The 16,949-nt window shown below is 41.3% G+C and overlaps 1 protein-coding gene across 9 annotated transcripts in view; it reads right to left on the bottom strand.

Annotated features, from left to right (window-relative positions):
- Window positions 1-2,685: 2,685 nt before the first annotated feature.
- The window catches only part of IRAG1 (inositol 1,4,5-triphosphate receptor associated 1), a 233,145-nt gene continuing 218,881 nt past the window's right edge, over window positions 2,686-16,949 (bottom strand). For all 9 annotated transcript variants that reach the window (XM_056802088.1, XM_056802090.1, XM_056802086.1 and 6 more), the window contains 3 exons: window positions 12,495-12,626; window positions 10,239-10,361; window positions 2,686-5,904 (listed from right to left, as the gene is read on the bottom strand). In XM_056802088.1, coding sequence (XP_056658066.1) covers window positions 5,661-5,904; window positions 10,239-10,361; window positions 12,495-12,626 — 499 coding nt within the window. In that variant the 3' untranslated portion in view covers window positions 2,686-5,660. The remainder of the gene's footprint in view (window positions 5,905-10,238; window positions 10,362-12,494; window positions 12,627-16,949) is intronic.

Raw genomic sequence — 16,949 nt, 5'->3', positions numbered from 1 at the left:
ATGACATACAGAGAGGGAGGGAGGAAGCAAGAGAAAGGGGGTAAAAGGAAGATAAAAGGAAGAGGTAGGAAAGAAAAGGATAGATAAATAGATAACTAATTAGATAGACAGGTGCAAGAGTCAATAAAGAGGGAAAGAGATAGATGATATATAGGTGGAAGAAGAGGCAAGATAGAGAAGGAAGAGGAGGAAAAAGGAGGAGGAGGAGGGGATAAAGAAGGATATGGAGGAAGAAGAGATGGAAGAGGAATAGGAAAGGAGAGACTTGGAAAGAAAGAATGGATAAGTAAATAAATGAAAAAGCATTTATCAAGCTACCTACTATGTACCAGGCCTTGTGCTAAATGATGGGGCTGTAAATACAAAAAGGAATGCATTCCCTGATCTTAACCAATTTCCATTCTAAGAGGAAGATCCAGAGTCACAGAGAGCTGTAGGAGGGCAGTTTCCAGGAAGAAATAAATGGTCTACAGCATAGACTGCTCAAGAGAGGGCAAGGCATCTTGGCTTAGAGAAGAAGGAAATGGATTTAATGATCTCAAAGAGAAAACAGTTAGTTCCTGGGAGGGGTGAGGGCAATGAGTGGGTGGAGGGGTAGCTGAAACTGAGAGTGACCAGAATATTCCTAGGAGAAGTTTGGCAGTAAAAGGAAGGAGAGAAATAGGATGAGAGCTTGAGGAGAGAGGGGGGCCAAAGGAAGAGAAAGACTAATCTTTTCCAGAAGTTTTCTAGTTTTTATTTCTTTCTTCAAATCCTCAAGAAATTAGAGTGAGTGGGACGCTGGGGCTGGGGCTGGGGCTGAGGGATGGAATCCAATCAGTGTTCATTGCTAACATTTCTAGAGTCCTTTAAGTTACTAAGTGCCTTGGATCCACTGTCTCTTTCAACCTTCCCAATAATTGTGTGAGGTAGCCAGTTCAGTTTGTAGTATCTCCATTTTATGGGTGAAGGCACTGAAATTCCAAGATCTTACTTAAGTGACTTGAACAAGGTCACAAAGCTTCTAAGTGGCAAGCTGTACAAAGTTAGTATGAGTTTGTGAGAAGGTATAGGCCTAGGGGTCTGAATACCTGGATCTCCATGTCTCTGCCTCTATCTCTGTCTGTTTTTGCATCTGTCTCTGTGCTTAGGTGTATATCTCTATTTCTGTCTTTCTATCTCTGTCTCTCCCTTCAACCATCTCACCCATCTCACTACTACTATTTCTATGAGGATAGCTTGGAAGTGCCTCCAAAGCTCCAGTCTTCTATATCCAGATATCTATGGGTTATGTCCACCTGGATACGTCAAAATCACTCCCACTATGTCTAGAACATTATATGCTTAAAAGCACAACTCCCCTTCCTGACTCCTCTGATTCTGCTCCAAATTAGCCTTAGTCAAGTCATTTATTAGCTTTGGTCTTCAGGTTCTTCACCTGTAAAATAGGTATAGTATTTGCCCTGCCTTTATCACATGGTTGTGGGCAGGTTAAAATTAAAATAATGAATGCAAAACACTTCATATATACCATAACGTCCCCTATGAATGTATGGTCTTATTATATTACAATAAGACAAACAAAAGGAGGCTTGCTGGTTTTTTGAAGCTGGTGGGCTTCCAGACAGTGGTATGTCATGGAAAGAGCAGTGACTCTGGAGTCAGAGATCCTGGGTTCAAACCTTAGCATTGGTACCAGGGAGATCTTGGGCAAGTGCATTCAGCTTTCTAAGCCTCCAGTTTCTTATTCACAAAATGAAAGAATTAAATTGGATAACTTCCAAGAGCTCTCCTTCCTCTAAGTCTAAATTGCACGTGGAAAAAGGACAGTCCAAGTTTTCTTATGCTTTTAAAAAAACCTTTACCTTTTGTCTTAGAATCAACTAAGTATTGATTCCAAGGCAGAAGAGCGGTAAGGGCTAGGCAATGGAAGTTATGTGAATTGCCCAGGGTCACACAGCTAGGAAGTATCTGAGGCCAGAATTGAACCCAGGACTTCCCATCTCCAGGTCTGACTCTGTTCACTGAACCACCTAGTGGTCCCCAATTATACTTCTATATATAAATTTCAGGTAATAAAACTTTTAACTAGAATTTATTCAACTCTGGACCACTTCCTCCCTCCAGAAAATGAAGCAAGTCATCCCTAAGGACCCCAGAGATTTCCACTTCTCTTAGGGTAGGAAGTGGGTGAGAATGGGAAGCCAGTGGTATTTCTGGCAGGCACCCATGATGAGGGGACCCAGTAGAGTGACTAGTGTAGTCAAACAGAATCCATATTCAAGACACTTCAATGGATGGTACAAATATTCTCCTTCCAGAGCTCTAATTGGTAAATTACCATTTCCATGTCTTACATCCTTTTACCTAGAATGAATCCTCTGAAGTCTCACTTTGTTACATGGCCTGAGTACCCCTTAGCCTCCATGACCAAGGTCACTTCTCCATGACCTCCTTTCTCCTATATGGTTTGGGGCTAAGTTCAGGTTTCCTCTTTCCATGAATCTTTGACTGAACTGCCCCTGTCCTGCTGCTACCCATCCTCTCCCCCAGCTCAATTTTCCTCAGGTGCAAAATTTCATCAGTCCAACTCTGCCCCTTCCTCCTGGTCCTCAATTTGAGGTTGGTGGTGGGTTCTGGACTGATCCATACTTAAGGAAACACAAAGGTGTGGCGCAAAAAGAAACTGTACCAGTGACTATGAGAGAACTTTGGGAACTACTTTTATTTTCAAACTCAAGTATGTGACACTATTCAGAAAAAGGCTGGCACACCTATGTGGATTTAAAGATGCTTAGGATTTAAATAGCAAGGTGCACCAAACCAGAGCCCCCAACCAGTCTTTCCCATTTGGGCAGCCATGAGGCACAGCACTGTGTGTGTGTGAATATATATATATATATATATATATATATATATATATATATATATATCACTCCCTTAGAGCAGAAGGACACCCATTTGTGCGTCAAGATCATGGCTATCTAGGAAGAGCAAAAGGAACCCAGGAACTAATGCTCATCTGTTATACTCTCACATGAGAGAAGAAGTCATTTCCTTTTGAGGGAGGCCAAAGTGAATGCCAATATCATAAGATTCTTTTCCTACAAATCTTTTATTAAGCCTCCCCCAGACCATTTCCTCACCTCGAAAATGGAGATAACATTACCTGGAGAACTTTACCTTGCAGGGTTTGTTCTGAGGCTCAATTAAGAGAATAGAAGAATGTTGCCAAACTTAAGATGCCATAGAAATGTCAACTATGATTATTATTAATAGGAACCTTTATCTTGTCCTCAGATGGGTTTATACCAGTTCCTTGATTATGTATATGGCCTTTCCTGCTTTCACTGCATCAGGTTAGAGAATGGTTTCAGAAAACCTATAAATGGGGGTCATTGCTCATGGCTTTCCCCTGTCACTGTATTGTGTCCTTCAAGCCTTTTTGGAAGTATCTTGCTTTTTATCCTTCTCTTTTGTCAGTGAGGATTCTGGCTTTGTCTGAAAGTTGGGCCAGGTGAATCCCTTTCTGTTTCCCTTCTCTTTTGTGATGGCTCTGGTTTTGTCTGAAACATGGGCAAGGTAAATTCCTCTCGGTTTTCCATCTTTTTGTGAGGCTCCTGATTTTGGATAAAAGATGGGGTTAGGAATACTTATTTCATGTGTCCTCACTCACTGAAACATGGCCCCATCATGTGTAGTGGTTGCCTGGATTTAGGAATCTTTCATCTTTTTCTCTGGCTTCCTGCTTTCCAGGGACCAATGGCAAAGGCCTCCTTCTGAGCTCCAAGAGGGGACACTGAGGCATCCCGGACCTATCTTTTCTTGCTTGGACTCAGGATTAGGAACCCATATTGAAGAAATTCACCCTAGTATCCCTGACATATATGGATACTCTGATTTTAACCCTGGAGGCCTTGCCTTGTGGTCATATTCCTTTGAACTGTCCTGCATCCTCTTTGACCTTTTGATACATCCTTGGTCCATCAACCTTTGGCTTCATCTTTCAGCTGGTTTTTCAGCCATTATTCAGGATGGCCCACAGAAAGCAGCTAGGGGTAGAGTGGGGTAGCATAAATGGGGCTTGGCACAGCTGGGTTCTGTTAAAGCTGAACTATCAAACCAAACCATTCTCTAACTTGGAAACAAAACTAACTTCTGGAGTCTTCTGTCCCCTCTCCCATAAAAAGAGATGGAGAAACATCAAAGGAAGAAAAATGAGGTTACCAAAGGAGATATTTCTTTTCTTATGTATGGTTTGTTGCCAAGATTGAAGTCAAAGAAGGTAGAACTGGCTTCAGGGACGTTATTGGAGTCAGGGAAGGAAGGTGGAGCAAAAATCCTGGGGTAGGGAACATTAATTGTTGCATCTCCATCTTCAACCCAATGTGATGAGACCTCCCTAGGTGGGAAGAATAAGAGTGTCTCTTAGATCCTTACAGACCTACTGCTAAAAAATTTCCAGATTATTCTCTCCTAGAGTTTGGGGTACTGCTCCAACTGAGCCCCTAGGATGATGCATGTTAGGTATATGAGGCTGAAGATGCATTTCCTCAAACCAGGGATCTGCTGTGATGCCTTCCTCCCTGTGAATTTTCTACTAAAGGAAGTGGATAAGTTATTTTCAAAGGTACAATAAAAATCACAAATAAAGGGGGTGACCTTTGGGCGGTGTCCAGTGATGAAAAATTCTTAGCAAGTCAGTGGGTTTTTGATACCTTGAAAAAAATAAAACCGGTTTACATCACACAGTAAATAGATTATCAGTTACTGCTGCACACTTGATAATTTATCTATAGGAGAATGACCTTCATGATAGAGATAGCAGGGGCCCCCTCCAAAGGCATAGATTCGCCATTTTGTGTGTGCGTGGGTGTGTATGTGTGTGTGTGTATGCAGTGGCATTTTTATATTTTATTTCCTGTTTCCTTTTGAGTTTTGAGATAAATACAATATAGATGACTTTCTGGGGAAAAAAACAAACCACTTCCACTCTTATGAAAAGCAACTTTAGGAGGAAGAAAACATGGGGAGACAGGCTGGGGTGGGGGGGTAAGTGTACAGATTCAGTGTGGTGCCAAGACCAAAAGCTGGAGCAAGCATAGCATGTCAGAGCTGGAAGGGACCTTAGAAAGCCTTTATACTAACCCTCTCACTTTACAGAGAATGAAAGGCTCAGGGAAAATGACTTGCTTAAGGTCATGTAGCTAATTAGTAACAGAACTGGGAAGAGAATCCAGGTTTTCAGACTCCCAGTCCAATGTTCTTACTGCTACCTCCAGGTTTGACATTAAGGCCACCAGGCTGATGGTGCCCCAGACAACCATTCAGAGCCTAGAAAAGAGGGAGAAGACTCAGCTCCATGCGTGACCTTCAATAAAGGCAGGCTGGCCCTTCTCCCATAGTTGCTGGAGCTAAGAAATCTTCAAAAAGAGACAATTCCTTGGGGAAATTGTCATCTCTCTCCACCTTGACCTCTCCTCTGGACAGTTTCGTTGGGACATCATACACCATCAGTCACAGTGAGTGAAAAGCACCCCATCTCACTCCCAGACTGCGGTGGCAGGGATGTCAAATCTTGAACACACCTGTGTCCCTAACTGCATTTAACAACTGGAAAATGGTGGCATGCTAGGCATGTTTGAGCAGGGCCACCCACCAGTGGGGTGTTCGGGCATCCTCTATTGCTCTGTGGGCTGCTCCTGTTGTAGTCCTGAGCTCCACCAGGTGTCCCGTTGGGAGGCAGAACAAGTGGCTTTTCCAGATGTCCCCTCCGACAGTTCGGCGCAAGAGTGATAGGAGTTGTATAGACCCAACACGACTGTGAAAACAAGAATGGCTGCGGCCACCATCCAAATCACGTTCCAATGTTGGCACAGCTTGGGGTAGAGTATTTGTAAAAAATGAATCAAGGCTTCAAGTTTGCTGCCAAAAAAAATAAATAAATAAAAGATGGGAAATTTAGCTCCATGAGTACCTCTTCAGCTGTTTTCCCCACCTCTTCCTCCACCATCACTCTTATCCCGTTGGCCACCCAACTACCATATTTTTTTTGTTAATGGAACCAGTGAAGTAAGAAATCTCTACATAAGCTGTCCAAAGCACAGACCCCTCACTCATTTTAAAGCAAATGTTTAGACTTGGGAAGAATGGCATGGCAGAGAAAGAAACAACATGGGTGTCATAAAGACTTCCGTTCAGTTCCCATCCCTAGTGACTCTCTGGATGAATCCTTGGGTAAGCTCTCAGCACTGTAGACAACTCTAAGATGATGAGCTTTAGTGAAGGCACTGCTTATATTGGTAGGAGTTTCTTCATCTAGGAGTTCTCACACCAATGAGATCTCAGTTCTAGTTCTGGTCCCTTTATTTAGTTTCTATAGAATGCTAGGTTTTTGTTTTCTAAAGAGGAAGAGTCAGGAGACACTCCAGGAATCCCAAGATCATAAAATAGAACAATATGACAAGTAATGCAATTATTTCATATTTATATAAATATGTAAAAATATAATTATATTTAATGCCATTTTATAGAAGAATAAATTGAGACTCATTGAGGTCATTGGACATGCTCGTGACCACACAGATAGAAAGCATCAGAAGGAGTTCTTTGGGGTCTTCCTTATTCCATGGATAGCTTTCTTTTCTTTATACCATGCTGTTTCTAAAGAAAGAAGTATAGGAGAGGCTTTCTACCTGAAACCATTTTTGTGGGGCCTTAGAACTCATATAACCTAACCATTTCATTTTTCAGATGAGGAAACTGAGGCCCGGTGACTTGCCCAAGAGTACACAGGATTGGAACCCAGTTCTCCTATCTCCAAGCCTAGCACTCATTTCACTGTACCATGCTCTACCTCCCTCGGTTCAAGAAGACTGATGCTGAGTTTCCTTAGAGCTTCGATTTCAATTGGGTGCCATGTTTCTGGCAAGTATAATTTCTGAACCAAACAAGCCCAGGTGGGTCTGTAAGGCAGGAGAAGCCCTCACTGGAGGAGATGGTTTCTGGATATCCTAGAGAAATCTAGGTTAGTTCCCATCAGTTCCAGAAAACAGGAAAAGTGTGTAAAGACAGCTCTCCTACTTGATACCCGTACGACCTTGAACAAATTTACCTCTTTGTTCCTCACCTATAAAAGGAATACATTGCCCTAAATGATTGCTGAGACCCCCCCTGGCTATAAATCTGATACCATATAGACCTAGGATGTTAGGAACAATATAGTAGGGATTCTAGAAAGCTTCTAACTTCACCCTGACCTGAGTCAACCCTGCCTCTATTAGAGATAAAGAAATCTCTGGGTCATAACTCTGAGTTGAAGATCCAAATTAATTGTGATAAATTAAAATAGGAGATCTTACCACAGAATTATGGCCCAGAGATTTCTTTATTTCTACCATGTTGTTATTCCACCTGATAAAGTGGCCCATTGCTCACTGGCCCAAACTGTTTGTCCATGTGAATAAACTCAGGATATTTTTGGTTTTGGATGATTAAATTTCAAGTAATCCAATAAAGTGCAAAAATTCACAGCAAACAGGCTAGGAGGGAGCCCCAGAGAACTCCAGCGTATAGCTGACGGATGGACAATGGTGAGGACCAAATGACTCATGCATAGAATGGGTGTGATGTCTGGTTCTGAAGAAAGGAGTTCCTGGAGTCTCAAGTGATCCCGGAAACCTATCTGGGGCTGGGGCGTCAGCTGTCTCTTCTCAACCCCACCTTTTCTCACCCTGCAACTTCCTTATTTCTCTTATAAACCCAGAAATCATACTTTGATGTCTCCTGGCCATTTCTGCCCTTCCTTAGCTCCAAGTGAGTCATCCCTATCTACTGAGGTGTTCATTTACTTTTTGGCCTTTTTGTCTTCCAGACCTTCCCTCTCCTCTATCTCTCTGCTATAATCTCTGGTCTCGTGGAAGGGATTTCTGAGGGTCCCTCCATTTTGAGATATTTCTTAGGAAACCTGCTACACTTTAGTCAGTTGAATATCTTATTAGGCCTAATTAAATTTGATGAAATAAACATTTATTAAGTACTTACTGTATGCAGGATGCAAAAACAAAAGTGAAAATAGTTCCTGCTTTTAAGGAATTTGCTTTATGAATGATGGATTTGAGTGAGAAGAAACTGGGGAGAAGAAGGGAGAAGAGTTAGGAGGGTATCGCAATAGAAAAAGTGAAATGGGATGATGGGATAAATTAGAGTGGTGGCCAACATGAAAAGGCTGGGAGAGATGCTGTGGATTCAGAATTGACATGGCTTGGAAACTAACTGGAATTGTTGGGCGAAGATGAGGAAAGAATAGAGGATGGATCCAAGAACTTGCCTGCTGGGAAAGATGACTTGAAAGAAATAGGGAAATTAAGAGGATGACTGGGTTTAGAGTGGGGAAATGTGGCTGATTTTGAACAGTGGAGTAAAAAAGTGTTTTCTACATTTCACATGGTTTCCAAGGAAATAATAAGAAAATATTCAATGTCATCATAATGGACATATTTTTAAAATTCATGTTGATGTTTTTGAGTGCCATGACTAGTAAGTCCCTCAAAGGAGGGATTTGAACCCAGATCTCCCTGACTCCAAGGCATTAATTTGTAATATTATAAGACTCAATATGCACAATAGGATCCCTGAAATTGCAAATAATGGCCTTGATAAGGAAGTTACCTGGGTAGGAAGTAGTGTTCCATGTTTCCCAAACACACATTTTCATGGTGTTCTGGCTCATCAGGGCAAAGGCTAACTTCTTAAAGCACTTAGCCAGGGTTCAGAGAGTAAAAAAAATATCTATAGTTTGCAAAGTATAGTCATTCCCAGATTATGGTCCTAAGGCACACTGGCCTCTGTTTTGGCTAGGTACTGTGGAAGGAGATTGGCAGGTAAATGCTTCTGAGTCAGAGCTGGGTCTGTGTTCTGTGAACCTTCTCTATAGTACTCAGCCTGCTGGCCTCCAGACCAGCCTCAATGGGAGGAGAAAAATGGAAGCAGTGACGGATGGACAATGGTGAGGAAATGGATTCCCAAGCCAGAGGCTTTCCTCCATGAAAAAAAAATACAATTTTTATCTTTATTTTTGTTGTTCTATACTTGAAAAACATCACCAAATATGAACATTTCTATATTCTTGGGAAAGGGACTGGATTTGTGATTTCATTGGTAAAGGGAACTCTCAGGTGAGAGAACCTTCTCTTTCAGGGCAGATGGGAACCTTTCCTGCAACTTACAGGTTTAAAGAGTTGCCCAGGATATTAAGAGGTTAAGCAATTTGCCCAGTGTTACCCAGCCTGTATGTATCAGGTAGAATTTGAACCCAAGTTTTCCTGACTTTGGGGTCGGCTTTATCTACTATGCTGTGTTCCCTAGAGCACTGTATGTAAAAACAGAAATATTACTTAGCGCTTCCACTAAAAAAGAATACAATTAATTCAAAACATTAATTTCAAAACTATTCTACTTGGCTATGTCTCCTGGACCTCCTTTATTCTTTTCTGTGTATTTAAAAAATGCTATTCTTCCCTTCTCTCTCTCTCTCTCTCTCTCTCTCTCTCTCTCTCTCTCTCTCTCTCTCCTCTTTCCTTTTTCTTTCCCTCTCTCCCCCTTTTCTTTCTTTCTCTCCCTCCTTCTCTCTCTTCCCTTTTTCTTTCTTTCCCTCTTTCCCTCTTTTCCTCTTTCCCCCTTCCCCTTTTCTTTTTCTTTCCCTTCTTCCTCCTCTCTCTCCCCTTCCCTTTTCTCTTTCTTTCCCTCCATCCCCCTCTCCTATTGCTATCCTCCTCTCCCTCCTAAAGATGCTACCCAACCCAAATTTTTTAAGTCCTCCATTTTAACAAATAAGATCATCTGGCCAAAAAAAAAAATCCAAACACTGGCTATGTCTGAAAATGTGTTTCAGTTTTTCATTCTTGCCTAGGCATTTATCTGATCCCAGAACTGCCCCACCCAATTCTCTTTCCCTCCAGTCTGTAGTTCTTTGAGTTGTTGACTATTTGCATGGACTTTGGATCCCTGCTTTCTCCTTCCTTTCTCCCCCTCTTCTCTTCTTCCCTCCCCCTCTCTCTTTCACCCTTTTCTTTTCTCCATCTCTGTCTGTTTCCAGCTGCCTCTCTATCTCTGTCCTATTTAGATAAGACTTCTATTTCCATCCTGGGTTTGCCAAGTTCCCTGCTTGGGTTTTTTTTTTTTTTGGCTTTTGGTTGCCCAGTGCCAAGCTTTTCCTTTAGCTTTGGGAAATGCTCGGTTGGCAGCAGGAAGAGTCTCACCTGTTTTTTAATTCTTTTTCCTCATCCTCACTTTCTGGCCCTTCGAGGCTTTCATTTGTCTTCTCTTCTTCCTCTTCTTTCAGTTCCTGAAGTTCTTTGGTTTTCTTTAGACCTTCTTGATACCTTTAGGGAATGAAACATGGTGTTTGGGTTTATTTTTTTTTAATTTTTTTAATTTTTTGAGGCTGGGAAAGGCCAGGTCAGGGCCAATCTTCCCATTGGGTTCCTAGCATTGAGGGATGGTCAGCTTCCAAAGCTTCCTGTGGTTGTGGAGGAGAGGAAGAGGTTGGAATGTACAATCGAACCACCAACCATTTCCAATATTACTTCTGTCAATAGTGTTTCCCCTTATCCCTGATCTCATCCTTCCTGTTTGTAGGAAATGTCGCATAAAATGTTCACCATAAAATGAAAAAAAAAAACAACCCACAAAACATTTTCTTCTTGTTTGTCATTTCCTCAATTTACCCCAGCCCCTGGAATTGCCCTCTGTTTAAGGAGAGTTTGGCTTGATAGGACAAGAGGAAGGGGAGAGGACAGGAACCACTTTCCAGGGAAAACTACTGGTAATATTGGATAAATGCCAAGCAGCATTAATCTATGCACATAACAATTCTCGGGACAGTTAAGCAGATTTAAATAATATAAAATAATTGTACTTAAAGTATTTCGTAACTGGGCTTTTTGTGTGTGACAGATTAGAGAAGAAGAATTAGGATAACTCATATTTCTACACTATCTCAAGGCTGACAAAGGAGCTCTCCTATTTCAGTGCCTGGAATAGTAAATGCTTAAAAAAGAATAATAATAAATTGTAGTTATCTAGCACCCCTCATGTGCCAGGCACTGTGCCAAGAACTTTACAGATATCTCATTTGATCCTCACAATAACCCTGGGATGTAGGTGCTATTATTATTCCTATTTTACAGATGAGGAAACTGAGGCAAATAGGGTTAAGTGACTTGCCCACAGTCACTCAACTTGTAAGTGTATGAAACTATATTTGAACTAAGATCTTCCTGACTCCAAGGCCAGAACTATCACCATATCATCTAGCCATCTATGCTTAATAGCTTAATAAATACTTATTGATTGACTGACATTACCTATGAGGCAGAAAGTACAAGGGTTATTATTCTCATTTTGTAGAGAAGAGTTTCAGAGAAGCTAAGAAACTCACCCAAAGTCTCAAAGCTAATGACTGTTTTGTTGTTGTTGTTGTTTTTAACTCTTACCTTCTGCCTTGCATAATAGATCCAAGGCAGATGATTGATAGGGGCTACGTAACAGGGTTAACTGACTTGCCCAGGGTCACACAGTTGGGAAGTGTCTGGACCTCTTGCCTCTAGGTCTTACTCTCAATCTACTGAACTACCTAACCACTCCCAAGCTAATAACTTTTAAAATCAGGATTTGAATCCAAGCCTCCTTAGTCCAAGTGATTTTCACTCCTTTGAAGTGTCTCTCAAGTCATTTGATAATAGGTTTCCAAATTTCCTTAAAAATTAAAAAAATATTTTATTTTCCCCCAATTAAATATAATTTTTTTAACATTTTATTTTGAGCTAAATGAACTCCCTTCATCCCTTCTCCCTTCTCCAAGATGGCAAGCAATTGGATGTAGACTTTACATGTGCAATCATGTAAAACATTTCTCCCTATTAGTCATTTTGTGGGAGAATACTCCAAGAACAACCAAAAAATGAAGAAAGCTCACCTACTTTCTCTTTCTATCAATGCTCAATGCCCTCCATGATCTAGCTCTATTTCTAACCTTACTTCATGTACTCTAGATCTGGAGTTCTTAATTTGGGGTCTATAATAGTATTTTAATATATAGTCATATTTCTACATAATTGATGTCCTTTGCAACCTTAGGCATTTTATTTTAGACTATTAAAAACATTATTCAGAGAAGAATTCTGCTGGAGGGGATCAGTGCCCACCAAGTAGGTGCTAATGGTATGTTTGCTATTGGATACCTGTGGACTTACAGTGGGAACTATGATAATGATTCCTTTTTCCCCTTCTGAAGCCATCACTGCAGTGATTTGATAAGAGAAGCTCTTCGAGGGCTTTGTATTCCAAGTACCTAGCTGGGTGCCTGGAATATAGCAGCAGTCCAATAAATGCTTATGGGATTGAGTTGAATTGGAATCAACTTGCAAACTTTTGCAGCTATTTCTTATCTTCTAGGATTTTTCTCCCCTGAGAAACATGCCAAGGAATGCCCAGCAAGACACCCAGAAACTTACCCTTTGTTATATGCCTCCTCCTCGATTTTGGCCTTGATCTCTTGGCTTATCTCCTCAAAACCACTCTGGGTGAGGGCAGGTGGAGCGCTGGGGGTAGGACCCTCACAGTCTTGGTCCCCACTGGACTTCCCACTGGTGAGAAAATGAGAGACATGAAGAGATTTTGAGGGTGGGGGAACTCAATGGAGAAGTGATCTGATCTCAAGTCCTTGGCCATATTTCTGCTCTGTTGTGATGGAACCCAATGATCTTTTAGAATGGAATCTCCCGAGACTTCCGGTTAAGATGGCGGCTTAGAGAAAGCTGAAGTTCAGATCTCCGGAAAACCCTTCCCGACCGATCTCAAACTAGAAGCTCCTAAGGCGCCGAAATTCAAAACGATCAACAGCACAGACCCTGGGAACCCTCCTCCTGGACCTGGACCCGGTTCAAAAGGTACGGCTCCCCTTAAAAGCCAGAACCCGAGATCCCTCGGACCTCAGGGGTAGGAGCGCAGAGTCCAAGGCTCCCGGAAGCGGCAGCCGCGCCGGGCTCAGAGAGCAGGGTCTGAGGAACAACAACCCTCAGGGTCTTCTACCCAAGTCCCAGTCCGGGTGAAAGTTACTGCCTGGGGCCTCCGCTGCAGAGAGCCGGTCGGTCCGGGTGAAAGTTACTGCCTGGGGCCTCCGCTGCAAAGAGCTGGTTGGTCCGGGTGAAAGTTACTGCCTGGGGCCTCCGCTGCAGAGAGCTGGTCAAAACAACAGCAACCCTCAGGGCGGGCAAGACAGCCTCACGGGCTGGATCCTGCTATCCAAGTCTAAGTGAAAGTCTGTGCTCTCGGAGCTTGGGGAAGCGGCAGCCCATCCCCCCACAGGCCGACGAAACAGCCTCACGGCCAGGGATTCTGAAGGCAACTTCCGGAAATCGAGCCAGGGGGAGAGTGTGGCCTCGTGGTCCGACCCTTCCATTCCAGTTCCAGTGAGGCATATTCAGTTTAACCCAGGGAAAGCTCATAGAACCAACATCTGCCCAGGACTAAAGTCTCTGATCACCAGACAAAGATAAGAAAAGCCAATCCTCCACGTTCAGAGATGACAAACTCCACAGAAGCACAGAAGCCCCAAAATACCAAGAAAAATAAGAAGAAAGGGGCGACTCTGGACACATTCTATGGAGCCAAAATACAAAATACAGAGCAGATAGAAGAAGATATACAAGAAAATTCTCCAAAATCTTCCAAAGGAAATAGAAACTCTCCACAAACACATGAAGAATTTGAATCAGAAAGGACCAAAAAGATGGAAGCCCTCTGGGAGGAAAAGTGGGAAATGATGCAAAAGAAATTCACGCATCTACAAAACCAGTTTGACCAAACTGTAAAAGAAAACCAGGCTTTAAAGCAAGAACTAATAAAGCAAAGCCAAAACACCAAGAAATTAGAAGAGAACATAAAATATCTCACCGACAAGGTGATAGATCTGGAAAACAGGGGGAGAAGAGAAAATTTAAGAATAATTGGACTCCCAGAAAAGCCAGAAATAAACACCAAACTGGACATGGTGATACAAGATATAATCAAAGAAAATTGCCCAGAGATTCTAGAACAAGGGGGCAATACAGCCACTGACAGAGCTCACAGAACACCTTCTACACTAAACCCCCAAAAGACAACTCCCAGGAATGTAATTGCCAAATTCCAAAGCTATCAAACAAAAGAAAAAATCCTACAGGAAGCCAGAAAAAGACAATTTAGATATAAAGGAATGCCAATCAGGGTCACACAAGACCTTGCAAGTTCTACGCTGAATGATCGTAAGGCATGGAACATGATCTTCAGAAAGGCAAGAGAGCTGGGTCTCCAACCAAGAATCAGCTACCCAGCAAAACTGACTATATACTTCCAAGGGAAAGTATGGGCATTCAACAAAATAGAAGACTTCCAACTTTTTGCAAAGAAAAGACCAGAGCTCTGTGGAAAGTTTGATACCGAAAATCAAAGAGCAAGGAATACCTGAAAAGGTAAATATTAAGGAAAGGGGAAAAATGTTATCTTCTTTTACTCAAACTCTCTTCTATAAGGACTACATTTATATCAACCTATGTATACTAATATGTGGGGAAAATGTAATGTATAAATAGGGGGTAAAGAAAGACCAAATAGAATAATGGTTCTCACACAAAGATTCACAGGGGAAGGGGAGGGGAAGAAAACTCCTATAAGAAGGAGAGGAAGAGAGGGGGGGGGTTTACTTAAACCTCAATCTCAGGGAAATCAACTCTGAGAGGGAAAAACATCTAGATCCATTGGGATCTTGAATTCTATCTTACCCAACAAGGGTAAGGAGAAGGGAAAACCAAGGGGGGGAGGGGGAGAGGGAGAACAAAAAGGGAGGGAAAGAGAGGGGGGAGGGGGAGGGAACAAAAAGGGAGGGACTAAAAAGGGAAACATCAAGGGAGGGGACAAGGGGGACTGATTCAAAGTAAATCACTGGACTAAAAGGTAGAGCCGAAGAAGAAAAGGTTAGAATTAGGGAAGGCAATCAAAATGCCAGGGAGTCCACAAATGACAATCATAACTTTGAACGTGAATGGGATGAACTCACCCATAAAACGTAGACGAATAGCTGAATGGATTAGAATCCAAGACCCTACCATATGTTGTCTTCAAGAAACACACATGAGGCGGGTTGACACCCACAAGGTCAGAATTAAAGGATGGAGTAAGACCTTCTGGGCCTCAACTGATAGAAAGAAGGCAGGAGTGGTAATCATGATATCTGATAAAGCCAATGCAAAAATAGACCTGATCAAAAGGGATAGGGAAGGTAATTATATTTTGTTAAAAGGGACTCTAGACAATGAGGAAATATCATTAATCAACATGTATGCACCAAATAATATAGCACCCAAATTTCTAATGGAGAAACTAGGAGAATTGAAGGAAGAAATAGACAATAAAACCATACTAGTGGGAGACTTAAACCAACCATTATCAAATTTAGATAAATCAAATCAAAAAATAAATAAGAAAGAGGTAAAAGAAGTGAATGAAATCTTAGAAAAATTAGAATTAATAGACATATGGAGAAAAATAAATAGGGATAAAAAGGAATACACCTTCTTCTCAGCACCACATGGCACATTCACAAAAATTGACCATACATTAGGTCACAGAAACATAGCACACAAATGCAAAAAAGCAGAAATAATGAATGCAGCCTTCTCAGATCACAAGGCAATAAAAATAATGATTAGTAATGGTACATGGAAAACCAAATCTAAAACCAATTGGAAATTAAACAATATGATACTCCAAAACCGTTTAGCTAAAGAAGAAATCATAGAAACAATTAATAATTTCATCAAGGAAAATGACAATGGCGAAACATCCTTTCAAACCTTTTGGGATGCAGCCAAAGTGGTAATCAGAGGCAAATTCATATCCCTGAAAGCTCATATTAACAAACAAGGGAGAGCAGAGATCAATCAATTGGAAATGCAATTGAAAAAACTCGAAAGCGATCAAATTAAAAACCCCCAGCAGAAAACCAAATTAGAAATCCTAAAAATTAAGGGAGAAATTAATAAAATCGAAAGTGATAGAACTATTGATTTAATAAATAAGACAAGAAGCTGGTACTTTGAAAAAACAAACAAAATAGACAAAGTACTGGGCAATCTAATTAAAAAAAGGAAGGAAGAAAAGCAAATTCACAGCATTAAAGATGAAAAGGGGGACAGCACCTCCAATGAGGAGGAAATTAAGGCAATCATTAGAAATTACTTTGCCCAATTATATGGCAATAAATACACCAATTTAGGAGAAATGGATGAATATATACAAAAATACAAACTGCCTAGACTAACAGAAGAGGAAATAGAATTCTTAAATAATCCCATATCAGAAATTGAAATCCATCAAGCCATCAAAGAACTTCCTAAGAAAAAATCCCCAGGGCCTGATGGATTCACCTGTGAATTCTATCAAACATTCAGAGAACAGTTAACCCCAATACTATACAAACTATTTGACATAATAAGCAAAGAGGGAGTTCTACCAAACTCCTTTTACGACACAAACATGGTACTGATTCCAAAACCAGGCAGGTCAAAAACAGAGAAAGAAAACTATAGACCAATCTCCCTAATGAATATAGATGCAAAAATCTTAAATAGGATACTAGCAAAAAGACTCCAGCAAGTGATCAGAAGGATCATTCACCATGATCAAGTAGGATTCATACCAGGGATGCAGGGCTGGTTCAACATTAGGAAAACCATCCACATAATTGACCACATCAACAAGCAAACTAGCAAGAACCACATGATTATCTCAATAGATGCAGAAAAAGCCTTTGATAAAATACAACACCCATTCCTATTAAAAACACTAGAAAGCATAGGAATAGAAGGGTCATTCCTAAAAATAATAAACAGTATATATCTAAAACCAACAGCTAATATCATCTGCAATGG

This window comes from Monodelphis domestica, chromosome 6, assembly GCF_027887165.1.
Source record: "Monodelphis domestica isolate mMonDom1 chromosome 6, mMonDom1.pri, whole genome shotgun sequence".
NCBI lineage: Eukaryota > Metazoa > Chordata > Mammalia > Didelphimorphia > Didelphidae > Monodelphis > Monodelphis domestica.
This window is presented reverse-complemented; position numbering and strand designations above follow the sequence as displayed.